The sequence below is a fragment of the Scyliorhinus torazame genome, chromosome 13, assembly GCF_047496885.1.
Source record: "Scyliorhinus torazame isolate Kashiwa2021f chromosome 13, sScyTor2.1, whole genome shotgun sequence".
Taxonomy (NCBI): Eukaryota; Metazoa; Chordata; class Chondrichthyes; order Carcharhiniformes; family Scyliorhinidae; genus Scyliorhinus; species Scyliorhinus torazame.
Window position 1 is genome coordinate 113,176,548 of NC_092719.1, and position 27,225 is coordinate 113,203,772.

The window sequence follows — 27,225 nt, forward strand, 5'->3', positions numbered from 1 at the left end:
CAAAGCTCATGATGATTTTGCCAGTACTTTTGAAGAAGGACCGTGGGATAAAGATCGGGAGGCACTGGAAGATGAACAGAAATCTAGGGAGGATTGTCATCTTTACAGTCTGCACCCTCCCCACCAGTGACAGCGGGAGTGCATCCCATCTCCGAAACTCCCTCTTCATTTGTTCCACAACCCGAGTCAAATTTAACTGATGCAACCTGCCCCAGTCTCGTGCCACCTGTATCCCCAAGTACCGGAAACTTTCCTCCACCAGCCTAAATGGCAGCTCCTTCAGTCTATTCTCCTGGCCCCTTGCCTGCACCACAAACATCTCACTCTTGGCCATATTTAATTTGTACCCCGAAAACCGTCCAAACTTCCTCAATGTTTCCAGTATATTTTCCATCCCAGCCAGTGGGTCCGACACGTACAGGAGCAGGTCGTCCACATAGAGAGAGACCCTATGTTCCACCCCACCCCTAGTCATTCCCTTCCACCCCTTCGCAGCTCTCAACGCCATCACCAACGGCTCTATGGCCAGCGCGAACAGCAACGGGGAGAGTGGGCACCCCTGTCTGGTCCCGCGGTGTAGTCTGAAATAATCTGACATTATCCTGTTCGTCCTAACGCTAGCTTTTGGGGCCTGGTACAATAGTCTGGCCCAATTAACCAGTCCTTCCCCGAACCCAAACCGTCCAAGCACCTCCCACAAATAGCCCCACTCCACCCGGTCGAAGGCCTTCTCAGCATCCATTGCCACCACTACCTCTACCTCCACCTCCTTGCCCGTCGGGGGCATCATGATCATATTAAGCAATCTTCTCAAGTTAGCTGTCAGCTGCCTGCCTTTCACAAACCCTGTCTGATCGTCCCCAATCACCTCCGGTACGCAGTCCTCAATTCTAATCACCAGGACCTTGGCCAGGAGCTTGGCATCCATATTGATCAGGGAGATTGGCCTGTATGACCCGCAGGATTCCGGGTCCTTGTCCCGCTTCAGTATCAGCGAGATGGTGGCTTGCAACATCTTCGGTGGCAGGGTCCCTCTGTCCCTTGCCTCATTAAAAACCCTTGTCAGGACCGGTCCCATTATCTCCGAGAACTTCTTGTAAAACTCTACTGGGTATCCATCCGGTCCCGGGGCTTTCCCCGACTGCATGTCCTTTAGGCCCCCCAATACCTCCTCCGCTCTAGTCGGGGCCCCCAGCCCGTCCACTAGTCCCCTGCCATTTTGCGAAGGTTAGTCCATCCAGGAACTTTTTCATCTCCTCCGGCTCTTCCGGGGGTTCTGAAGTGTACAGCTTACTATAGAAGTCCCGAAATACCTTATTCAGTCCTGCCGGGTCCTCCACTCTGCTCCCCTCCCCATTAACCACTCTACTTATTTCCCTGGCCGCCTCCTTCTTCCTGAGTTGCTGCGCTAGCAATCTACTGGCCTTCTCCCCATGCTCATACACTACTCCCCTCACCATCCATAGTTGCTCCACGGCCCTACTCGTGGATAGCACCCCCAGTTCCGCCTGCAATCTCCGTCTCTCCCTGAGTAGGTCCTCCCCTGGGGACCCCGCATGCTCCTCGTCTATCCGGTGAATTTCCCTAACTAATCTGTCCATTTCTGCTCTGTCCGCCCTGACCCCGTGAGCCCGAATTGAGATCAGCCCCACCCTCACTACTGCCTTCAGCGCCTCCCACAGGGTCGCTGCTGAAACCTCCCCCGTATCGTTCACCTGCAAGTAATTTTGCATACACTTCCGAAGTCTCTCACACATCCCCTCCTCCGACAACAGTCCTACGTCTAACCTCCATTGCGGGCGTTGGTAATTCGCCCCCCCGAATTGCAGGTCCACCCAGTGCGGGGCATGGTCCGAGATAGTGATTGCCGAGTATTCTGTATTCTTTACCTCCCCTACACAGTCCCTGCTCACGATAAAAAAAATCAATCCTAGAATATACTTTATGAACATGCGAATAAATCGAGTAGCCCCTTCCCATCGGCTGTCTGGCTCGCCATGGGTCCACAGCCCCCATTTGCTCCATGAACCCTTTCAGCTCCCTTGCCATTGCTGGGAGTCTGCCCGTTCTGGGACATGACCGGTCCAGCCCCGGGTCAAGGACCGTATTAAAGTCCCCCCCCATTATCAACTTACGTGAGTCTAGGTCCGGGATCTTCCCCAGCATTCTTTTGATAAAGTCAACGTCATCCCAGTTCGGCGCATATATGTTCACCAGCACCACACTTCTCCCCTCCAGCTTGCCCCTTACCATAAGGAATCTGCCCCCGCCGTCTGCGACTACGCCCTCCGCCTCAAATTGACCCCGCTTATTGATCATAATTGCTACCCCCCTGGACTTAGAATCCAAGTCCGAGTGGAAGACCTGGCTGATCCAGCCCTTCCTTAGCCTAGTCTGGTCAGACATTTTCAGATGTGTCTCCTGCAACATAATTATGTCCGCCTTTAGAGCCCGCAAATGCGCGAACACACGTGCCCTTTTAACTGGCCCATTTAGTCCCCTGACATTCCAGGTGATCAGCGTGGTTGGGGGGCACAACGCCCCCCCCCCCCACCGGTCAGCCATAACCTTTCTTGGGCCCGCCCCCGGCCCATGCACCGTGCCATTCCTCGCTTGCCTCTTGGCTGCCTCCACCCTGGACCTCCTTTCCATTACCTACTTCAGATCCCTCCCCCCCCCCTCCCCCCCCCTCCCCCCCCCCCCCCCCCCCCCCCCCGTAGCAACATCCCCGATAACCCCACCCCTGCCATTCACTGGCTGCATTCTCTCCCCCCCCCACCTGACTCCCTTGACTAGCCAATCTGCTAGCCCGGTGACTCATCGCCCTGGCGCCCCCTTGTCTCACTTCCATTGTTTCCCCGACCTCAACTCCCCACTCCCCAGCACACCATCCCCCACTCCGACCCACTGGAGCAGTCTCACTAAGACCCACTGGAGCAGTCTCACTAAGATGGGAAAGATCAAACAAGATGTAAACATCAAACAGCAACGCGAGGCTGCTCCAAGTACAACACAGTTCCAGCTGTGTACATAGAAAAGTGTGAACTCACGTCCCTTTGTGAGCACCAAAAAAAAAATATATATATATATAACACCGCAATAACCCAGTACCCGTACATCCCCCATCCGAAACAAACATAAAAACCATAGACATAAACGAAACGAAAGCCCCCAACCAACATCTTTAATCCCCATTGCTGACCGGCCACCCTTTTGTTACAATACAGGCTCCAGCGCACTCAGAGAGCCCAACAAAGGGTACCAACCACAACAGAAGAAACAAAAGAGAGAAAAAAAAACAGAAAAAAGGAAAAAGACCATTTGAGAGGTGGGAGAGGGGATACCCTCCCCCCACAGGCAAAAACGGGCCACAAAAAATACACCACAAGGCACCTTTAAAGCAGTAAACAGTCGACCTGCAGTCCAGGCACAGTAGGCGTCCCTTCAACCAGTAATTCTCAGACCCTAGCTTGTGTCCGTGGGTCCTTTTTTCAAGACCAGCCCCTGATCCCTCACAAAGTCCATCGCTTCTTCGGGCTTGGAGAAGTAGTGGTGTTGGCCCTGATGCGTAACCCAAAGACTGGTCGGGAAGAGCAGACCAAACTTTGCGTGCTTTTTGAACAACACCTCCTTAACTTGTTTAAAGGCTGCTCGCCGCCTGGCCACCTCCTGGCTTAGGTCCTGGTAAATGCGAAGGACACTGCTATTCCACGTGCTGCTCTTAGCGCTCTTTGCCCACTGCAGCACCCGCTCCTTCTCCACAAACCTGTGGAACCTAATCACCATCGGACGGGGGCCCCCCCGGATGCACCTGTCTCGCCTGTACTCTGTGTGCCCCCTCCAGCTCCGGCGGTCGTGGAAAGGCTTCAGCCCCCATCAGCTGCATCAACAGGTCCGCCACGAACGCTGTGGCATCAGTTCCCTCCGCCCCCTCCGGGAGGCCGATGATCCTCATATTTTGTCTACGGGCTCTATTTTCCAGCTCCTCTACTCTGTCCAGCAGTCTTCTCTGTCTCTCCTTCAACCCGTCGACTTCTAGCGCAGCAATCGTCTGCGCGTCCGCCTGCTCCTCCACCGCCTCCCCCAGCTCCTTAACTTTTTCGCCCTGGGCATCCAGTCGCTGGTTCAGCTGATCCACTGCCTTCTGAAGTGGGTCCAAGTTATCCCGCTTCACCGACTCAAAACTGCTCTTTATCACCTGCAGCATGTTTTCCAGCACCTGCTGGATCGCCGGGTCCAAGGTCCGTAGGTCCGCCATCTTTGCTCCTGGGTCAGCTTCCCCTGCGCCTTGCCTTTGTCCCTTCCTCTCCCGTTTGCACTGCTTTCTGCTCTCCCGCAGTTCCATGCAGCTCTGCTCGCTCCTTAGCTCCCCGTGGCCGTCCTTTCACAGCCCCGCAAAACCGGGGAATCAGGTCCTCAAATCCCGCCGGAGTGAGAGCCCCCGAATGTGCGGCTCACTCACTCATTGCCACCATCGGAAGTCCTAAAACAAACATTCTTAATGGTGTTTTCTCCAAGTTGTGGGGTGAGGGTTCATACATAAATATTTGGGGGAAAAATTGTGTTTTTAACTTCTTTATTTATTTATTTTTAATAAATTTAGAGTACTCAATTAATTTTTTCCAATTAAGGGGCAATTTAGCATGGCCAATCCATCTACCCTCCACATCTTTGTGTTGTGGGGGTGAAACCCACGCAAACACGGGGAGAATGTGCAAACTCCACACGGACAGTGACCCAGGGCCGGGATCGAACCTGGGTCCTTGGCGCCGTGAGGCAGCAGTGCTAACCACTGGGCCATGTTTTTAACTTATTATCCCACCTACATTGATTACTCCTTCCCAATAAGCTTTCCCAGTGATTCTAACCTTTTCAATCCCAGTGTTATAGATCGATGGGTTTTTGATGCTCTGACATATGTCAGGGGCAATTTGAATTACTGGGACAGATGTTGGATATACATTTTGTCACTCATTTTTGGGTTGTGGGGGTGAGACCCACGCAGACATGGGGAGAATGTGTAAATCCCACATGGACAGTGACCCAGGGAGAGTGGTCGTGTATTCCTTTCTGGTTGCGTCAGCTTCATCGCCACAACGTTGTGTAATTGGAGTTCAGCTACATCTTTGGTAACGTTTAAAAAACTTTATTTTTATTTTTTTTAAATTAACATCGCCCAATTCTTTTTTTCTAATTAAAGAGAAATTTAATGTGGCCAATTCACCTACCCTGCACATCTTTTTGAGTTGTGGGGGTGAGATCCACGCAGACGCGGGGAGAATGTGCAAACTCTACACGGACAGTGACCCAGGGTTGGGATTGAACTCGGGTCCTTGGCGTCGTGAGGCAGCAGTGCTAACAACTGCGCCACCGTGCTGCCCTCAAAATGGTTTCATGGTCATCATTTGACTTTTAATTCTACATTTTTATTCACTTCAAATTTCATCAACTGCCATGGCAGGATTTGAACTGGGACCCCCAGAGAATGACTCTGGGCCTCTGAATTGCTAGTCCAGTGACAATGCCACTATGCCACCGCCTCCCCCTCACGTCTTCGGTAAAGTTAATGTCAAGGAGCAGATACAGCATAAGGTTACATCCGGTAATCTTAGAAGTCTAAAATCTATCACGGTGACTACCAAGTTAATTTTATAATTTTAGTCAGACGAGTTCCGAGATGATTATTGTTAGGCAGTAATTATGATTATTTGAAAGAATCATTATTTATCGGATCTCATACCAATGATGACGTCAACAGACTCCATATTGGGTATTTCACACCCCTGATTGGCAAACAAGGCAGACCTCATCCAAGCAAGCTCTAAAGGAAAATTATGTAATATTCATTTGCTGTAGGGGAAGAAAGTTGGTGGGAATGGATTGGTAGTAGATTGAAGTCATTGGATAAGGAAGTGTTTAATGGTTGGTCAACTACTATCTATTCCAATAATGCTTGTAATCTGACATCAAAATCTGAAAGCAAAAGATCAAGCTATAGTTTAGCATTTTGATAAAGGATCCCACCCTTTAACAAGTGCTGTTGGAAATGCTTTTTGGTTTTTATTTTTGCAGCAACTGCAGTGGATTTTAGTTCTAGTGAAATAAAATTGGTCACAACCACCACCTCACCAGTGATTTGATACTCAAATTATGTTGCAGCCTCTTACATTTGTGAAGTGTTTTGCATGTTGTAGAGAGGTGTTTTCTTGTCTATAGACTTGCACTGCCCAATGACTTTATTCACAAGAATATCTAAGAATGTATTACACAAAATATCTTTTCGCAGGTTACTTTTATATGACATTTTTAGGACATAAAACATAGTCACAAGTAGCTAACATATCTGCATATCTGCGGGGGAGCAGTCAATTGGCTAGAGTGTGCAGATCGAGACCTCAACTCCTTCCTGCCTCTTCCCTCATTAAGTCTAGGATGTGAAGGCCATTTAGTTGTTCAACCAGCAGTGGATAGACGAAGGGAGACTTACAATGTAGGAAGTTAGAAAAGCAAATCCTGTCGAGTTTGCTTGCAGACTCCTGGGAGGAGTGGGCCCTGAGGTACTCAGTTCTTGATCAAGGAATCCCGGCATTTGGATGGGAGGCAGACGGGTCGGCTGATAGTTACTGTCTTGTCTTTTCTTCTGACTTCCTACCTCAACAAGTCCCCTGTGGCCATTGACCCCCTGCCTGTGATCCCCAGCCTGCCCTCACTCATCTGTAACCTGTGTCCCTCACTGATCCAGAGCTTCTGGTGGGTGCATTGCCAGCAGCTACTACTGCTCCCCTGGTGACACAGATGGCGTTGGCCAGATGCTAGTGACCAAGTAGCCGGTAACTCTCAGTGGGCAGGGCGTGGGGGGTTGCACATGGAGTTTAACGAAGAAAAGGGCTGACCTCAGACACAACTGCACAAAGCTGGTTAGTGAATGTCACCTTTAAACAAATGTGAAGTGGGTGCCATGAGATTCTTGCGCACTGCTGACTTTATTATGAAGGTATGACAAATTTTAATATAATGAGTATTCATGCCATAGCATAGGATATTGGATCGGGTGAGGCTCAATGTACCACAAACATTCTGCTGACTTAGGGCAGAATCTAACGCCCGTGTCCGACTCGGGATACAATGTGGCTGGTAAATCGTCACCACGCCTTGCGAGATCAATGCTGTGATCTGGATCCCGCCCACAATGGGCGGGATCCAAATATGCATGTTAAAGTGTGCAGTAAGGCATTAGCCGGATCTAACAGCACCTGGGGCCAAATCCCCTCACTGAGGAGACCCCAGCCCAGCTCTGTTTAGCACTGGTCTCCACAAACTGGGACCAGGCGTACTGACACTTGAGGGGGGTCTCCTGTGCGATTGGGGGCCCTGGGTGGTCGAGTTCTGGGTAGGGTGGTATCCTGGCATCCCAATGCCACCCAGGCACCTTGGCATTGCCAGCCTGGCACCCTGGCAGTGCCACCTGGCCACCCTGACAGTGCCCACCTGGGTGCCAACCTGGCACTACCAGATGCCCAGGTGTCGACGTAGCATTTTGCCTGTGCCAGGGATCAGGCCCAGGGGTGCCCTTCCCTTATTGGGTTGGATGTGAGGGGCATTATGACCACCTTTTCGGTGAGTTGAGGGGTTGGGGGAGGCGGCTGCGGTGGGGATTGGCGCCCCGATTTTGACCTACACTGGCGAGCAGAGCCTCGTCAGTGCAGGAAATGGGTCTAAGTACGGCCTCTGCGGGAAGTTCCTTGCCGAGGCCCTGAAATGAAAGAGTCCCATTCGATTGCGGGGTCGTTCTGTAAACTGCAGAACGGGTTGGGAGGTGATGCTCCCAATGTCACAGTTGCAAATCATACTATGGTTCATATCTTCTAATCTTTGAGGGGTGTGAAGTTTTTACTGCAAGGCCTAAAGAACTAAGTCTTTCTTTGGGCAATGTCTCACATGTTTAAATCTATTACACTTACCAAATTCTTTACCCATTTATTTGCTTGACTTTGTGGATCAATAAATAGTGGCCACCGTTGAGTGTACTGTGTGATTACTCCATTTTCCACTGACAATGCATCTTTCGGAAGACCTGCAATCTGTGGAAAAAAAAGAAATGGCAGCACGTAACACTGAACCAAGAATAAGAGGACATAATATTAGAAATGGAGTTAGGCCATTCAAGAGTGAAATCTGGAACAGGTATTTCATAAAAAGGGTCATGGAAATCTGGAATTCTGTCCGAAAAGGCTGTAGATGCTGGGGCAATTGAAATTTGTTAAAATCAAGTTGAGGCCATGATCCAACTGATGGCTGAACATGCTTAAAGGATTGAATAGCCTTGTCCTCGTCCTAAATTAACCACTTAATAATAAAAATGTAATAACCTTTATTAGTGTCACAAGTAGACTTACATTAACACTGCAATGAAGTTGCTGTGAAAATCCCCTAGTCGCCACACTGAGGGAGAATTCAGAATGTCCAATTCACCTAACAAGCATGGAACATTTACACCCAAAGCAGTTTTGGAATATGCAAATTGTGGTTCTAGTTGTCACATGAGCAAGAAACAAAATTTTGATTTGATTTATTATTGTCACATGTATTAATATACAGTGAAAAGTATTGTTTCTTGCATGCTGTACAAACAATGCATACCGTACATAGGGAAGGAAGGAGAGACTGCAGAATATAATGCTACAGTCATAGCTAGGGTGTAGACAAAAGATCAACTTAATACGAGGTAGGTCCATTCAAAAGCCTGATGGCAGCAGGGAAGAAGCTTCTTGAGTCAGTTGGTACGTGACCCCAAAGTTTGTATCTTTTTCCTGATGGAAGAAGGTGGAAAAGAGTATGTCCATGGTGCGTGGGGTCCTTAATTATGCAGATTGCCTTTCCGAGGCAGTAGTAATTGTAGACAGAGTCAATAGATGGGAGGCTGATTTGGGTGATGGATTGGGCTACATTGATGACCTTTTGTAGTTTCTTGCGGTCTTGGGCAGAAGTTCTCAACCCTTTCTACTGCGTTCCCATTGATGTAGACAGGGGCATGTTCTCCACTACGCTTCCTGAAGTCGATGACAATCTCCTTTGTTTTGTTGACAGTGAGGGAGAGATTATTGTCGTCACACCAGTTCACCAGATTCTCTATCTCATTCCTGTACTCTGTCTCGTCATTGTTTGAGATCCGACACACTATGGTGGTATCATCAGCAAATTTGAAAATCGAGTTGGAGGGGAATTTGGCCACACAGTCATAGGTGTATAAAGAGTATAGTAGGGAGCTGAGGACACAGCCTTTTGGGGCACTGGTGTTGAGGATGATTGTGGAGGAGGTGTTATTGCCTATCCTTACTGATTGTGGCCTGTGGGTTAGGAAGTTCAGGATCCAGTCGCAGAGGAGGAGCCGAAGCCCAGGCCACGGAGTTTAGAGATGAGCTTCGTAGGAATAATAGTGTTGAAGGCTGAGCTGTAGTCAATAAATAAGAGTCTGACATAGGTATATTTGTTATCTAAGTGTTCCAGGGTTGAGTGCAGGGCCAGGGAGATGGTGTCTGCTGTGGACCTGTTGCAGCGATAGGCGAACTGCAGAGAATCAAGGCAGTCTAGGAGTTGATTCGTGCCATGACTAATCTTTCGAAGCACTTCATAATGATGGATGTCAGAGCCACTGGACGACAGTCATTAAGGCACGCTGCTTGGCTTTTCTTTGGTACAGGGTGTTAGCTTCCAGCTGCTGTTGAGTAAAGATTCAAGAATTCTGCTCCTTTTCACAAACACCTTTATTTTCCTTGAACACAGCTCTGTACAAAACTCTATCACCACATCACATGCACCCAAAATCCACCTGCAGCCTCTTTACATATCAGTGTCAATTATTGGATGCTTAACATCAATGAGACATCTAATTGGAATGAATCTTAACCCATTCCATAACACAGTGATGATGGTCTTTGTCTTGAAGCAGATAGGGACCGCAGATTGTTGTAAAGAGTGGTTGAAGATGTCTGCGCCAGCTGATCCGTGCAAGACCTGAGTTCTCGTCCGGGTACCCCATCCGGGCCAGTGGCTTTCCGTGGGTTGACCTTCGAGAGGGCTGCAATGGTGACCTCAGATACAAGTTCATCCGAGGCCTCTGTGGTGGAGGACGTGCTCTTGCTGACCTCTTGCTGAAAGCAGGCATAGAATGCGTTGAGCTCATCAGGGAGGGGTGCGTTGGAGCCGGTGATTTTGCATGCCTTCATCTTGTAGCCTGTTATGTCTTGTATACCTTGCCATAGTCGGCGGGGGTCCGTGTGGCTGGCCTGGGACTCGGGCTTGGTCCGGTACTGTCTTTTGGCATCTTTGATCATATCTGGCTTTCTTGTGTAGGTCAGGGTCGCCTGATTGAACGCCTCAGACCTAGACTTCAGCAAGCAGTGGATATCCCTGTTCATTTGAGAGCACAGTAAGAAGTCTTACAACACCAGGTTAAAGTCCAACAGGTTTGTTTCGAATCACGAGCTTTCGGAGCACTGCTCCTTCCTCAGGTGAATGAAGAGGTATGTTCCAGAAACATATATATAGAGACAAATTCAAAGATGCCAAACAATGCTTGGAATGTGAGCATTAGCAGGTGATTAAATCTTTTCAGATCCAGAAATGGGGTAACCCCAGGTTAAAAAGGTGTGAATTGTGTCAAGCCAGGACAGTTGGTAGGATTTCGCAGGCCAGATGGTGGGGGATGAATGTAATGCGACATGAATCCCAGGTCCCGGTTGAGGCCGCATTCATGTGTGCGGAACTTGACTGTAAGTTTCTGCTCGACGATTCTGCGTTGTCGCGCGTCCTGAAGGCCACCTTGGAGAACGGAGAAAGGCCAGCTTACCCGGAGATCAGAGGCTGAATGCCCTTGACTGCTGAAGTGTTCCCCGACTGGAAGGGAACATTCCTGCCTGGTGATTGTCGCGCGATGTCCGTTCATTCGTTGTCGCAGCGTCTGCATGGTCTCGCCGTATACACAGGATCTGCTCAGATGAGGAGGAGCGTAACAGATATCTACAGACATTGAAAGATGCCCTCGTACGAACGGGATATGGCGCTCGACTCATCGATCAACAGTTCCAACGCGCCACAGCACAAAACCGCACCGACCTCCTCAGAAGCCAAACACGGGACACAACCGACAGAATACCCTTCGTCATCCAGTACTTTCCCGGAGCGGAGAAACTACAACATCTTCTTCACAGCCTTCAACACGTCATCGATGAAGATGAACATCTTGCCAAGGTCATCCCCACAGCCCCACTACTCGCCTTCAAACAACCATGCAACCTCAAACAAATCATTGTTTGCAGCAAACTACCCAGCCTTCAGAACAGTGACCACGACACCACACAACCCTGCCATGGCAATCTCTGCAAGACGTGCCAGATCATCGACATGGATACCACCATTACACGTGAGAACACCACCCACCAGGTATGAGGTACATACTCGTGCGACTCGGCCAACGTTGACTACCTCATACGCTGCAGGAAAGGATGTCCCGAAGCGTGGTACATTGGCGAGACCATGCAGACGCTGCGACAACGAATGAACGGACATCGCGCTACAATCACCAGGCAGGAATGTTCCCTTCCAGTCGGGGAACACTTCAGCAGTCAAGGGCATTCAGCCTCTGATCTCCGGGTAAGCGTTCTCCAAGGCGGCCTTCAGGATGCGCGACAACGCAGAATTGCCGAGCAGAAACTTATAGCCAAGTTCCGCACACATGAGTGCGGCCTCAACCGGGACCTGGGATTCATGTCACATTACATTCATCCCCCACCATCTGGCCTGCGAAATCCTACCAACTGTCCTGGCTTGATACAATTCACACCTCTTTAACCTGGGGTTACCCCATCTCTGGATCTGTAAAGATTTAATCACCTGCTAATGCTTGCATTCCAAGCATTGTCTGGCATCTTTTCTATATATATGTTTCTGGAACATACCTCTTCATTCACCTGAGGAAGGAGCAGTGCTCCGAAAGCTAGTGATTCGAAACAAATCTGTTGGACTTTAACCTGGTGTTGTAAGACTCACCCCAGTCCAACGCAGGCATCTCCACATCATTTGAGAGCAAGTTTTGATTAACTATAAGATAATAAGGATTGCAACAGATGGATAATATGAAGATAGAAACACTGATCAAAGCACTTCCAAAACAAAAATTCATCAAATAAAACATCACTACAATAAAGACGCTTTCATTCACAACCCAAAAAACTGCTCCCACCTTCGGAAACTAACCTCTAGCTGATACTTTGACCAGTCTCCTGTTGTTGTGTTCCAGAGATATCTGGGGCGGGATTCTCCGACCACCCGCCGGGTCGGAGAATGGCCGGGGGCTGGCGTGAATCCTGCCCCCGCCGGTTGTCGAATTCTCCGGCACCAGATATTCGGCGGGGGTGGGAATCGCGCTGCGCCGGTTGGCGGGCCTCCCCCCCGGCGATTCTCCGGCCCGCAATGGGCCGAAGTTCCGCTGCTGGAATGCCTGTCCCGCCGGCGAGAATCAAACCACCTCTCTTACCGGCGGGACAAGGCGGCGCGGGCGGGCTCCGGGGTCCTGGGGGGGGGCGCGGGGTGAACTGGCCCCGGGGTTGCCCTCACGGTGGCCTGGCCCGCGATCGGGGCCCACCGATCCGCGGTCGGGCCTGTGCCGTGGGGGCACTCTTTTCCTTCCGCCTTCGCCATGGTCTCCACTATGGCGGAGGCGGAAGAGACCCCCTCCACTGCGCATGCACGGGGATGCAGTGAGCGGCCGCTGACGCTCCCGCGCATGCGCCGCACGGCAAAGTAAGTTTCGCGCCAGCTGGCGGGGCACCAAAGGCCTTTCCCGCCAGCTGGCGGGGCGGAAATCAGTCCGGCGCGGGCCTAGCCCCTCAAGGTGAGGGCTCGGCCCCTCAAGATGCGGAGGATGCCGCACCTTTGGGGCGGCGCGATGCCGGACTGATTCGCGCCGTTTTTGGCGCCGGTAGGCGGACATCGCGCCGATTGCGGAGAATCCCACCTCTGATCACAATATACCCATTGTTTTTTTAAAATAAATTCAGAAGAGTATCCAATTATTTTTTTTCCAATTGAGGGGCAATTTAGCATGGCCCCTATCTTGCACATCGTTTGGGTTGTGGGGGTGAGACCCACGCAGACACGGGGAGAATGTGAAAACTCCACACGGACAGTGACCCAGACCTCGGATCGAACCGGGGACCTTGGCACCATGAGGCAGCAGTGATAACCGCTGAGCCACCGTGCCGCCCGAAATACCCATTGTTAATGTGATACCCAGAAATATATCCAGCCTCAGATATTGATGCTCAACCTAGGCAGCTGGGACAGATACTCGAATCCAGTAGCCTGGTCAATGTTTAGTCCTTAACCAACATCAAATGCAGATTAACTTCTCATAATCTCATTGGTTTGTGTGGGATCTTGCTGCATGCAAATTAGTTGCTGCATTTCTCTGGGTAACAACAAATGACTAAACCGCAAAGTATGTCATTGGCTGTAAAGTACTTTGAGCTCTCCTGTGTATATGTGGCAGGTGCTATGTCAATGCAAGTTCTCTCTTTGTCTCATATTATTCGGGACAATCACATCTCCTAACCTCGCGCAGAAAATACATTGGGCTGGATTCTCCACACCCCGACGCCGAAATCGCGGCTGGCACGGTTGCGGAGAATCCATTTTCCCGCAAGGATTCGGACCGGCGCTGGTTCCCCGATTCTGCGAGCCCCGGAAAGCGGAGTACTTGGGAAGTACTCTGTGCCGCCAAGGACGTACCCGGGACCACTGACAGAGGCCCGCTCAGACTTTCTCTGCCCCCGACCGGCCGAAGCCCCGACGGCGTGGATCTAATATGGTCCAGCCGGTCGGGATACTCATGTGGCGGCTGCGGACTCAGTCGCCGTCTGCCCTGGTCGGGGGCGGGCCGATCGGAGGGCAGGGGGCCCGTATAGGCGGCTGGAAAATGTTTGTGCAGCATGGAGGGTTGGGCACGCGGCCGTTTGGGGGGTTTATTTATCGGGTCCCGCTCCATGGTCCGGGTCCGCCATGGAGCATGGCGCGGCCGCTGGAGGCCACCGCCATGCGCATGCGCGGCCTCCGACCCGGAAGTGCGGGGGCCGAGATAAGAATTTGTGGTCCTTTCATGTCAGTTTTTCTGGCGTGAAACGCCACCGTTTTGACGCCAGCGTGGGGTCATAGTCCCAATAACGGAGAATCCAGCCCATTGTGAAAGAAGGTTCCATGACACACATTGTTTGAGTTTGCTTTCAGCACCAGAGACCCCAGTGTGGAAATGCCAGAGAAAAAATATATAAATGGGAGCTCCAAATACCAATTTTTATTTCTTCCTGGGATGTGAGCATGTTGCTTGAGAAGGTGAGCCATGAGGGATGGACAATAAATGCTGACCTTGCCAGCTACACTGTTGTCATGAGAATCTCCTGCACCGAGAGCACTGATTCAGGAGTAGATGTAGGTTTCATTACCTTTAATTGTGATGTCTTCAACAGCTCACCTAGCACCACAAGGCACAGATTTCCATTTCACTGGTAACATTACCATAGGTGATGCCTGTCTTGTTGCTGGCCCTGCTAAATTTCTAACATTATTGAATAATTTTAATGGTAATTACCCCATTTCCAATAAAAGAGTTAATGCCTGTGTTAAAATAGCTGAGAATACGTGCAGCTTTTGTTTCCACGTTGTATAGATTCATACTGTAGGACCCATTTCACATGAAGCAGAAATTTTGAAAACTGAGAAGGTTTTGACGTATTTTATGTGTGAATATGATCCCAACAGAACCTCCTTTCTAAAAAATACTTTTATTCCGCTTTTTAAATTTTATACATAATAAAACAATAACCGGTAATAACAAACTCCACCCCCGAACTCTCCCTCCCCAAGAAAACTAAACAGAAATCCTACCACCTCCCCTCCCCCGAACCCCATTCCCTGCCTCCCTAACATCTAACGGTGACCAGCTCTTTAAAGTACAAAATAGACAGCTGTCATCTTCGGTAGAATCCTTCAATTGCTGCCCTCACGGTGTACTTAGCTCTCCCGGGGTAATGGGCCCTGTGCACTACCTTCAACTTTATCAGCCCTAAACTCGCACATATTGAGGCTGCATTCACCATACGCAGAATCTTATACCACACCCCGTCCTCCAGCTCGGACACCAACTCTTCCTCCCACTTGGCCTTAACCCCCTCCAAGGATACTGCCACCTTCACTATAAGCCTCCCATAACTCCCAAGGTACTCCCCTCCTCCGTTCCTGCCAAGGACAAACCCGCTCCAGCAACGCGGAAGGTTGCACCACAGGGAATAGAACAAAGAACAAAGAAAAGTACAGCACAGGAACAGGCCCTTCGGCCCTCCAAGCCTGCGCCGACCATGCTGCCCGTCTAAACTAAAATCTTCTACACTTCCGGGGTCCGTATCCCTCTATTCCCATCCTATTCATGTGTTTGTCAAAATGCCCCTTAAACGTCACTATCATCCCTGCTTCCACCACCTCCTCCGGCTGCAAGTTCCAGGCACCCACTACCCTCTCTGTAAAAAATGTTGGAAACATCTTCTTTGCGAAGTCACGCACCTGTAAATATCCAAATGTATCTGCCCGTGAAAGTCCAAATTTCTCCGCCAGCACCTCAAGGCTCGCAAATTGCCCCCCCAAAAACAAATACTTCATCACAGCAACCCCCTTCTCCTCCCATTCCCTAAACCTAGCATCCAGCTTCACCAGCCTCAACCTATGGTTCGCACAGGCCAACTTCAATACCATCACCAATTTGATAGACTGTCGAAATTGTCTTCATTTCTTCAATGTGGAGACCACCACCGGATTCCCTGAGTACTTTCCCGGAGAAAAAGGTAACGAAGCCGTCACCAATGCCCTTAGCCCCAACCCCCTACACGAGCCCGACTCCAGCCGCACCCATAAAGCCTCAGGAGCCACACACCATCTCAGCACCTTCTCCGCGTTCGCCGCCCAATATTAATATATCAGATTTGGCAATGCCAAACCCCCCAACTGCCGATCCCTCTGAAGTGTCGTCTTCCGAATCCTAGCTTCTTTTCCCGCCCAAATGAATGTAAAAGCAATCTCTCCACTCCCCCAAAAAGGGTTTTGGCAAATAAAGCGTCAAGCACTGAAATAAAAACAGAAAATATGACAGGACATTCACTTCCACCCACTAAATTCTGCCAACCAAGGACAAAGGGAGGCTGTACCATCTCTGCAAATCCGCTTTAACCCGACTCACCAGGCTCTTAAAAGTCAATCTCCGAAGCCAGGCCCAATCCCGGGCCACTTGCACCCTATAGTATCTAAAATAGGAACCCATAAGACGCATCGGCAACACCCCCAAATTGACCCCTCACCCCGGCTGAGCAACCAGCAAACATTCAATTTTCTCCCAATTCAATTTATACCCTGAAAAAGCCCCAAATCGCTCCAGCAGTGACATGATATCACCCATTATGGGGATTGCATCCATTACATATATAAAAAGATCATCAGCATACAAGAACACCCTATGTTCAACCGTCCCCCCACCCCCTTGCTACCCCTCTCCACCTATCCAAAGCCATCAGGTCAATGGTCAATGGCTCAATCGGCAACGAGGGGGACATAAGGCACCCTTGCCTCGCTCCCCTGTGCAACTTAAAATATCCCAAACTCACATTGTTTGTACGAACATTAGCCTTAGGTGCCTTATATAATAACCAAGCCCACGCCACAAACTTAGGCCCTATCCCAAACCATTCCAACATTGTGAACAGATATCCCTATTCTACCGTATCAAAGGCCTTCTCAGCATCCAGTGCCACAAAGGCCTCCTGCTCCCTCGCTTTCATTGGGGACAATACCACATTCAACAGTTGCTTCACATTAGACGACAATAATCATAAACCCCGTCTGATCTTCCCCAATAACCTGCGGGAGACACCCCTCCAACCTCAGCACTAACGCCTTAGCCATCTACATTTAATAATGAAATTGGCGGTACGACTCACACTCCGCTGGGTCCTTATCCTTCGTTAGCAGAAAAGAGATGGTCGCTCGCATCTCTGTCTCTGGGCGAGACTCCCGAGCACCAAGTCCTCAAACCACCAGCGCGGCGCCAAACGGCCAGCAAATTTTTAATAAAACTCCACCGGAAATCCATCAGGCCCTGGCGCTTTACCCATCTGCATTTGCCCAATTGCTGTTTGGATGTCCTCCACCCCCAGCGGCGCCTCCAATCCTTCACGATTTTCCTCCTCCACATGGAGACACACCAAACCGTCCAAAAACTGTAACATATCAGATTCCTCTTCCGGCGGCTCCAACCTATAAAGATTCTTATAATCATCTCTAACGCCCCATTAACTTTATCCAGAATCAACACTAACCTATTCGCGAATTCGTAGCATCTCCCGTGAGGCCGCCTGTCGCCTCAGCTGGCCAGCCAAAAACCAACTGGCTGTCTCCCCATATCCTTACATCATCCCATCGAGCGCCGCAACAGCTGCACTGCCTTATCAGTGCATAGCAGATCAAATTGCATCTGCAACTTTCTACTAGCCAGGAGCTCTGCAGTCGTCGGGTCACTTGAATACCTGCCATCGACTTCCGGTTGCGGCTATGCGGAGCTAAGTCGCACATTCGGCGGCTCCTGCAAAAACTGACTTTTGGGTTCTTTTGAGGGCCCCCAATGGCACTTTTTCGACGTTTCCCGGTGTGGGAAGGAGTTCACAACAGCTCCCCGTCAACATATGGCTTCAACCAGGAGCGGGGCGACTAAAAAGGTGGTGGTGGACCCGAACGAAGAAGGTGCGAGGGAAGGAGGACAAAATGGCGGCGGGCGGAGACCAGGCAGCGTGGATGCAGTGGGCGGAGGAGCAACAGGAGGTTATCCAGCGCTGCTTCAAAGAAATTAAAACGGACCTGCTACAGCCGACGAAGGCTTCTATTGATAAGCTGCTGGAGACACAGACGGCCCAGGGGGTGGCGATCCGCGAGGCTCGACAAAAGATCTCTGACAATGAGGACGAGATCTTAGGCCTGGCGGTAAAGGCACGAGGTGCTCCACAAGAAATGGCAGGAGCGGTTCGAGGAGATGGAGAATCGGTCGAGGCGGAAGAATCTGCGGATTCTGTGCCTCCCGGAGGGGCTGGAGGGGCCGGACGTGGGGGCCTATGTGGTCACCATGTTGAACTCGCTGATGGGAGCGGGGTCCTTCCAGGGGCCCCTGGAGCTGGAAGGGGCCCATTGAGTGCTGGCGAGGAGGCCCAAGGCTAATGAGCCTCCGCGGGCGGTGCTCTTCGTTCCATCGGTTCGTCGATCGGGAGTGTGTGCTCAGGTGGGCCAACAAGGAGAGGAGCAGCAGGTGGGAGAATGCGGAGGTTCGAATATACCAGGACTGGAGTACGGAGGTGGCGAAGAGGAGGGCGGGGTACAATCGAGCGAAGGCGGTGCTGCACAGGAAGGGGGTGAATTTTGGCATGTTGCAGCCGGCGCGACTGTGGGTCAGCTACAAGGACCGGCACCATTATTTTGAGTCTCCGGAGGAGGCGTGGGCCTTTGTTCAGGCCGAGAAGTTGGACACAGATTGAGGGTTGGGATGGGTGATTGGGGACTACGGTTGATATGTTATGTTTATATTTTTTCTTGAGGGGGGGGCCTTTGTATTGCTCCGGGTTTCTTTTCTCTGCGTTTTTCTCTCTCGGGTCGGTGAGGGTGGCTGGGGCGGGTTGGGCACTGTGTTGGTCGGGGGAGCTGTTGGAGGGGGGTAGGTAAACGGAACAGGGGGGGGGGGGCGACAGCGGTGAGATGGGGCCCCGCGGGGGAGGGGGCGGCCCGAGTCAGGGGTGAGGGGACTGGGCCTGTAAAAGGAGCTGCGTCAGAGGTGGTGGGGCCTGGTAGGTGGAAAGCGCGGGCTTTTTCCCGCGCTCAAGACTGGAGGGGGCGGGGCCGGGGCCAGGGCGGGGAAGCGAGGGTTGTTTCCCGCGCTTAGAGTAGAAGGGGGAGGGGGTAGCCTATGGAAGGGGAAAGGGGAAGGAGGGTGTGCCACACAATGGGAGGAGTCGAAGGAGAGGCGGGAGTGGCCGGGGTCAGCAGGAGCGGAAGTGCAATGGGGGGAGTAAATCAGCTAGGATGGGTCCTAGCCAGGGGTGGGGGGGTGGGGGGAAATCGAGCTGCTGCTGCTGTGGTCAAGGGGGAGCTGGAGCGAGTGGGGGGGTCGAGACGGGGGGTAAGCCGCTGTGGGGAACGGGCCGGGTGTGGGGTGCGGGCGCGTGGCTGGCCGAGGAGGGGCTATGGCTAATCGGCGGGGGAGGGGGGCGGGCAGCCCCCTGATCCGGCTGATTACCTGGAATGTAAGGGGACTGAATGGGCCGGTTAAGAGGGCCCGCGTGTTCGCGCACCTGAAGGGGCTCAAGGCGGATGTGGTTATGCTTCAGGAGACACACCTGAAGGTGGCAGACCAGGTAAGATTGAGGAAAGGGTGGGTAGGTCAGGTGTTTCACTTGGGGCTGGATGCCAAAAATCGAGGGGTGGCGATCTTGGTGGGAAAGAAGGTGTTATTCGAGGCGTCGAGCATTGTGGCAGATAATGGCGGTAGGTACATAATGGTAAGTGGTAAGTTGCAGGGAGAGAGGGTGGTACTGGTCAATGTGTATCCCCCGAACTGGGACGATGCGGGTTTTATGCGGCGTATGTTGGGTCGGATCCCAGACTTGGAAGTGGGGGGCCTGATAATGGGGGGAGACTGTAACACGGTGCTGGATCTGGCGCTGGATCGCTCCAGGTCTAGGACGGGTAGGAAGCCGGCGGCGGCTAGAGTTTGAGGGGATTTATGGACCAGATGGGAGGGGTGGACCCTTGGAGATTTGCAAGGCCGGGGGCTAGGGAATTTTCATTCTTCTCACATGTCCATAAGGCTTATTCCCGAATTGACTTTTTTATTTTGAGTAGGGTGCTGATAGCGAGAGTAGAGGATACGGAGTATTCGGCAATAGCCATCTCGGACCATGCCCCGCATTGGGTGGACTTGGAGATGGGGGAGGAGAGGGACCAGCGCCCGCTGTGGTGCTTAGAGATGGGGCTGCTGGCGGACGGGGAGGTGAGTGAGCGGATCCGAGGAAGTATAGAGAGGTACTTGGAGACCAACGACAACGGGGAGGTCCGAGTGGGGATGGTATGGGAGGCACTGAAGGCGGTAGTGAGGGGAGAGCTGATCTCCATTAGGGCCCACAAGGAGCGGAGGGAGCGGGGGGAGAGGGAGAGGCTGGTGGGGGAGATGGTGAGTGTAGACAGGAGGTATGCGGAGGAGCCCGAGGAAGGATTGTTGAGGAAGAGGCGTAGCCTCCAGGCCGAATTCGACCTGGTGACCACCAGGAAGGTGGAGGTGCAGTGGAGGAAGGCCCAGGCGGTGATATACGAGTATGGGGAAAAGGCAAGCCAGATGCTGGTGCATCAGCTTCGGAAGCTAGGGAGATCGGGGGAGTTAAGGACAGGGGAGGGAGCGTGGTGCGGAGTGGGGATGGCATCAATGGGGTCTTCAGGGACTTCTACGAGGAATTGAACCGATCCGAGCCCCCACGGGAGGAGGGAGGGATGGGCCGCTTCCTGGACCAATTGAGGTTTCCAAAGGTGGAAGGGGGACTGGTGGCAGGATTGGGGGCCCTGATTGGGCTAGAGGAGCTGATTAAAGGGATAGGAAGCATGCAGGCGGGGAAGGCACCGGGGTCGGATGGTTTCCCGGTCGAGTTCTATAAAAAATATATGGACCTGCTGGGCCTGCTGTTAGTCAGGACCTTTAATGAGGCAAGGGAGGGGGTGGGGGCTTTGCCCCCGACGATGTCCTGGACACTGATCTCCTTGATCCTGAAGGGGGAACAAGGATCCCCTGCAATGTGGGTCTTACCGACCGACCTCCCTGCTAAATGTAGATGCCAAGGTGCTGGCGAAGGTCTCAGCCACGAGGATTGAGGATTGTGTGCCGCAGATCATCCATGAAGACCAGACGGGGTTTGTGAAGGGGAGGCAGTTGAACGCGAATGTGCGGAGGCTTTTGAACGTTATCATGATGCCGGCGAGGGAGGGGGAGGCGGAGATAGTGGAGGCGATGGACGCTGAGAAAGCCTTCAATAGGGTAGAATGGGGGTACCTGTGGGAGGTGCTGAAGAGGTTCGGGTTTGGGGAGGGGTTTGTCAGGTCGGTTAGGCTGTTGTATGAGGTCCCGATGGAGAGTGTGGCCACAAACAGGAGGAGGTCCGAGTACTTTCTGTTGCACCGAGGGACGAGGCAGGGGTGTCGCCTGTCCCCCTGCTCTTCGCACTGGCGATTGAACCCCTGGCTATGGCACTGAGGGAGTCAAGGAACTGGAAGTGGTTGGTGCGGGGTGGGGAGGAGCATAGGGTGTCACTTTATGCGGACAACCTGCTGCTGTATGTGGCGGACCCGGTGGGAGGAATGCCGGAGGTAATGAGGATTCTTAGGGAATTCAGGGACTTTTCGGGGTATACGTTCAACATGGGGAAGAGTGAGTTGTTCGTAGTTCATCCAGGGGATCAGGAGAGGGGGATTGGCGAGCTCCCACTAAAAAGGGCAGAGAGGAGCTTCAGGTATTTGGGGGTCCAGGTGGCCAGGAGCTGGGGGGCCCTGCCTAGGCTTAATTTCACAAGGCTGGTGGAGCAAATGGAGGAGGAGTTCAAGAGGTGGGGCGCGTTGCCGCTGTCCCTGGCGGGTAGGGTGCAGTCAGTCAAAATGACGGTGCTCCCAAGGTTTTTGTTCCTGTTCCAGTGCCTCCCCGTGTTTATCCCGAAGGCCTTCTTTAGGCGGGTCAACAGGAGTATAATGGGGTTTGTGTGGGCGCCAGGGACTCCGAGGGTGAGAAGGGTGTTCCTGGAGCAGATTAGAGATAGGGGGAGGCTGGCGCTGCCCAACATCTGTGGGTACTACTGGGCCGCCAATGCGACGATGGTGCACAAGTGGGTGATGGAGAGGGAGGGGGCTGCATGGAAGAGGCTGGAGACGGTGTCTTGTGTGGGTACGAGTCTGGGGGCGCTGGCAGTGGCGCCGCTGCCGCTCCCTCCAAGGAGGTATACCACGAGCCCGGTGGTGGTGGCTGCCCTCAAAATTTGGGGGCAGTGGAGACGGCACAGGGGGGAAGTTCGGTCCTCGGCGTGGACCCCAATGCGGGTGAACCACCGGTTCACCCCAGGAAGAACAGGTGGAGGGTTTTCGGGGTGGCACAGGGCAGGGATATGTAAGTTGGGGGACCTGTTTGTGGACGGGAAGTTCGCGAGTCTGGGTGAGCTGGAGGAGAAGTACGGGCTCCCCCCGGGGAAGACCTTCAGGTACTTACAGGTAAGGGCGTTTGCCAGGCGACAGGTGGTGGAATTCCCGCGGCTACTGCCACACACAGTGCAGGACAGGGTGCCCTCGGGGGGGGGGAAGTGGGGAAGTTCTCGGAAACTTACCAGGTGATGCAGGAGGAGGAGGAGGCCTCAGTGGTGGAGGTAAAAGGTAAGTGGGAGGAGGAGTTGGGAGAGGAGATTGAGGAAGGGAACGTGGGCAGATGCCCTGGGGAGGGTGAACTCTTCCTCTTCGTGCGCGAGGCTCAGCCTCATACAGTTTAAGGTGCTGCACAGGGCATACATGACCGGGACAAGGATGAGCCGGTTTTTTGGGGGTGAGGACAGGTGTGTTACGTGCTCAGGGAGCCCAGCCAACCACACCCATATGTTCTGGGCATGCCCAGCGCTGGAGGAATTCTGGAAGGGCGTAGCGAGGATGGTGTCGAGGGTAGTAGGATCCAGGGTCAAACCAGGCTGGGGGCTCGCAATATTTGGGGTGGCAGTGGAGCCGGGAGTGCAGGAGGCGAAAGAGGCTGGTATCCTGGCCTTTGCGTCCCTGGTAGCCCGGCGAAGGATTCTTCTTCAGTGGAAGGATGCGAGGCCCCAAAGCGTGGAATCCTGGATCAGTGATATGGCGGGGTTCATTAAATTGGAGAGCGTGAAATTCGCCTTGAGAGGGTCGGTACAAGGGTTCTTTAGGCGGTGGCAACCGTTCATAGACTTTCTGGCAGAACGATAGACATTGGTCAATGGCTGCAGCAGCTCGAGGGAGTGGGGGGGGGGTTACTTTACTACTGTTTTTGTTATTTATTGAGGGGGTGTATATACCTGTTGTGTTAAGTCGGGGTGTCAATGTTAATTTATTATTTTTGTACAGGGGGAGGGGGATATGGAGGGTTGCTTTTCCAGACTGTGTTTTGTACTTAACCCTGTTGGGTTCCTGTTTTTCTTATTTTGTTATTGATATTTTATGAAAACCTTTAATAAAAATTATTTTAAAAAAAAGAATACCTGCCATCCACCTCCAGGATCAGGATCTCATCCACCAACCACTGGTGCCCCCCTCTCATCTCCCTAATATTCTGTGCTAAATTACCTCCCCTCGCATCACAGCCTTTAGGGTCTCCCACAGTATCGAGGTTGACACCTGTTCATTCTTGTTGAACCCCACATATTCATCAATCACCCTAGCCATTCTCATACAAAATCTCAAATCCGCTAACAGTCCCACATCCAAACTCCATGCTGGCTGCTGGACTGGCCCCATCTCCAAAACCACATCCACCAGGTGCGGAGCACGATCTGAAATTATTATCACGGAATATTCCGCATTCCTCACCCCTAGCAGCAGGGCTTTCCCCATTACAAAATAGTCTATGTGTGAATGAATACACATTATGCACTGGGGAGAAAAATGAGAATTCTCTGCCCCCAGGGCGCAAAAACAGGCGTGGATCGGCTCCACCCATCATCTTCATGAACGCTGCCAGTACCTTTGTAGCCCCTGAAGGGGTCAGCAACTTCAGCTGAGATTGATCCAGTTGGGGGCAGTTCAAATCTCCCCCCAAATTCAACTGGTGCATATCCATATCCACCACAACTTACCCTCCAATGTCCCCGTAACTATGACGTACCTGCCGCCCTGGTCTACCACCTTCTCCATCTGGAACCAATTTTATTAATAAGTATTGCTACTCCCCTGGGACCTGCTATCAAAGCTCAAGCGGAACACCTGGCTAGCCTACCTCTTACAGAGACTTATCTGGTCTCTTACCAGGCGTGTCTCCTGCAAAAGCACCACATCGGCTTTCAAACTTTTAAAATGAGAGAAAGCACTTGAATGTTTCACTGGGTCCCGCCAAACTCCGCACATTCCACACATCCAATCAAATTGGTGGTCTCTCACCCCAGCTCCCCTTCAAATCAGCCATTTCCATCAAGAGAGCTTATCCCCCTCCATCCACCTTACTCCTGAAACCAGAGCCCACCCAAGATGGCTGTCTGCCCCACCGAACGAATGGGACAAAGTGCTATCCCCAGTCACCGTCAGCACTCTACCCCCATTCCCCATCCCAGAAATCCCCCAGCCTGTTCCTCTCAAACCACTACCTCTCTCCTCCATCCCCTTCCCCTCATCAGTCACTCCTTTGAGACGCAACGAAACCTGCCTGAACAGGTCTCGCAAACTGCAGACCCTCCACCCACCTCGCTCCCATTCACTAGCCGATCTCACTCAGCTAGCAAGGTAGCCCCCACCCCCACAAGAGCCTAAAATACCCAAATAAATAATCAAAGACAAAAGCCAGACCCCAAGTCAAAATCAAAACTCCCCCACCCCGGCCTTCCAACATCCAAAACAGCCCAATAGCCCTCCACCCTCCCCCCAACCAAATGCTCACTACACTGCTGTCTCACAGCTCCAGAGTCCCGGGTTCAATTCCGGTATTGGGTGACTATCTGTGTGGAGTTTGCACTTTCTCCTTGTGTCTGCCTGGGTTTCCTCCGGTTGCTCAGGTTTCCTCCCACAGTCCAAAGATGTTCAGGTTAGGTGGATTGGCCATGCAAAATTGCTCATTAATATCCAAAAGATTAGGTGGGTTACAGGGATAGGTTGGAGGCAAGGGCTTAAGTAGGATGCTCTTTCCAAGGGCCGGTGAAGACTACATGGGCCAACTGGCCTCCTTCTGCACTGTAAAGTCTATGAAACCTCAACCACCCCTTTATAAATAGGAAAAAGGGAAAGAACCCCCCAAGCCAAACTGCAATACCTTCAGTTACTACCAACCCTGTATAAACAAGAGAAAATAAAGGGGGTGAGGAAACAAGGGAAAAAATATAAGTACATACATAAATGTTACTGCAACATTCTCATACAGACGCCTCCCAATCACCAACCAAGTTCCATGCAAGCCCCTTCAGTCCAGTCCAAGCCCTTCAGTTTTGATAAATTCTTCCGCTTCCTTCACCGTCTCGAAGAAATGGTTTTTAGCCTTGTGCAGAGCCCTCAGCCTCATCAGGTACACCACGCCAAACCAAACACCACTCTTGTGGAGCACTGACTTCACCCTGTTTTCTTGCCAATTCTGCCACAATGTCCTGATATATGTGGATACTGCTACCTTCCCACACTTCCTGATTCTTCTTGGCCCACTTCAGGACCCGCTCCTTCGACCGAAAGTTGTGAAAACACGCTGTCACCACTCGCAGTGGTTTGTTCCCCCATGGCTTCACCTGAAGCGACCGGTGGGCTCGATCTAGCTCGATGGGGCTAGATCCTCCTCCCTCATCAACTTCCTAAACATTCGCTCAGGCAGCCCCACGATCCTGAGGTTCTGCCACCTCGACCTATTCTCCAGGTCGTCGACCTTTGCTCTCAGACCCTTAATTCTTTCCTCCACCCTCCTCAGCTCACCATCTAGGCCAACTGATCGCTGTGTCGCAACAGCATCTCCTCCACCCCCTTCAAACAGCTCGCCATGATGCCACACTGTCTCCGACGTCTTTTCAAACGCCTCCTATATCAGCACCAAGGCATCATCCACTAACTTTCTGAGGGTCTTCATCATTTCTCTCCCGTGCTTCTTGAAATGCTTGCCAAAATTTTTTACAAATATTTTATTAAGGCATTTATGTAAACAACAAACAAAACAAATAAGAGCAGAAGCAAAATTGTACAATGTAATAAATAAACAGCCCTTCCCCTCCTCCCATCCTGCCGTCCCCCATTTTTAACCCCCTTATTTTACCCATTTTACCCTCTGCTGACAGCTCAATCCTCCTTAAAGAAGTTAATGAAAGGCTTCCACCTCCGAGAGAACCCATCGACCGACCCTCGAAAGACAAACTAGATCTTTTCCAATCTCAGGAATTCTGCTAGGTCGCTCAACCCAATTTCTTTTTAAAAAAAAATTTTTTAGAGTACCTTTTTCTAGTTAAGGGGCAATTTAGGGTGGCCAATCCACCTACCCTGCACATCTTTAGGTTGTGGGGGCGAAACCCACACAAACACGGGGAGAATGTGCAAGCTCCACACAGACAGTGACCCAGAGCTGGGATCGAACCTGGGACCTCGGCGCCGTGAGGCAGCAGTGCTATCCACTGCGCCACCGTGCTGCCCTCTCAACTCCACTTTCGGCAGCTCCGAGTCCCTCCACCTAAGCAAAATCCGTATCAGGGCTATCAGGAAGGCAAAGGCCAAGACATCGACCTCTCTCGCCCCCTGGGCTCCTGGGTCTTCCGACACACCAAATATCGCTACCTCTGGGCTTGGGGCCACCTTCGGCCCCAGCACCTTGGATATTATGTCTGCAAACCCCTGCCAGAGCCCCTTCAGTTTCGGACACACCCAAAACCTGTGGACATTGTTCGCAGGCCACACCTATCCTCTACTCCCTCAAAGAACCTACTTATCCTTGCCACCGTCATATGCCTTGTGAACTACTTTAAACTGAATAAGACTGAGCCTTGCACATGACGAGGACGCAGTCACCAAGGGCAGAGCCTCCTCCCACATCCTGGCCTCCACCTCCCCCTAGTTCCTCCTCCCTCTTCTGTTCAGCATATCCTATCGGTTTAGCATAGGTTTAGCACAGGACTAAATTGCTGGCTTTGAAAGGAGACCAAGGCAGGCCTGCAGCACGGTTCAATTCCCGTACCAGCCTCCCCGAACAGGCGCCGGAATGTGGCGACTAGGGGCTTTTCACAGTAACTTCATTTGAAGCCTACTTGTGGCAATAAGCGATTTTCATTTCATTTCATTTCATCCCAGTCCTTGTAGAGATCCTTGTAGACCTCGGACACCTTTCCCTCCCCTACTCCCCGAATAAAGATTATTATTATTACTTCCTCCCCCGATGGCATC

General features: G+C 51.8%; 1 protein-coding gene across 1 annotated transcript in view; it reads right to left on the bottom strand.

The window, feature by feature from the left end:
* dnah1 (dynein, axonemal, heavy chain 1) overlaps positions 1–27,225 on the bottom strand; it is a 1,119,271-nt gene that overhangs the window by 250,825 nt on the left and 841,221 nt on the right. The window contains exon 60 of the mRNA XM_072472076.1: positions 7,962–8,081. Coding sequence (XP_072328177.1) covers positions 7,962–8,081 — 120 coding nt within the window. The remainder of the gene's footprint in view (positions 1–7,961; positions 8,082–27,225) is intronic.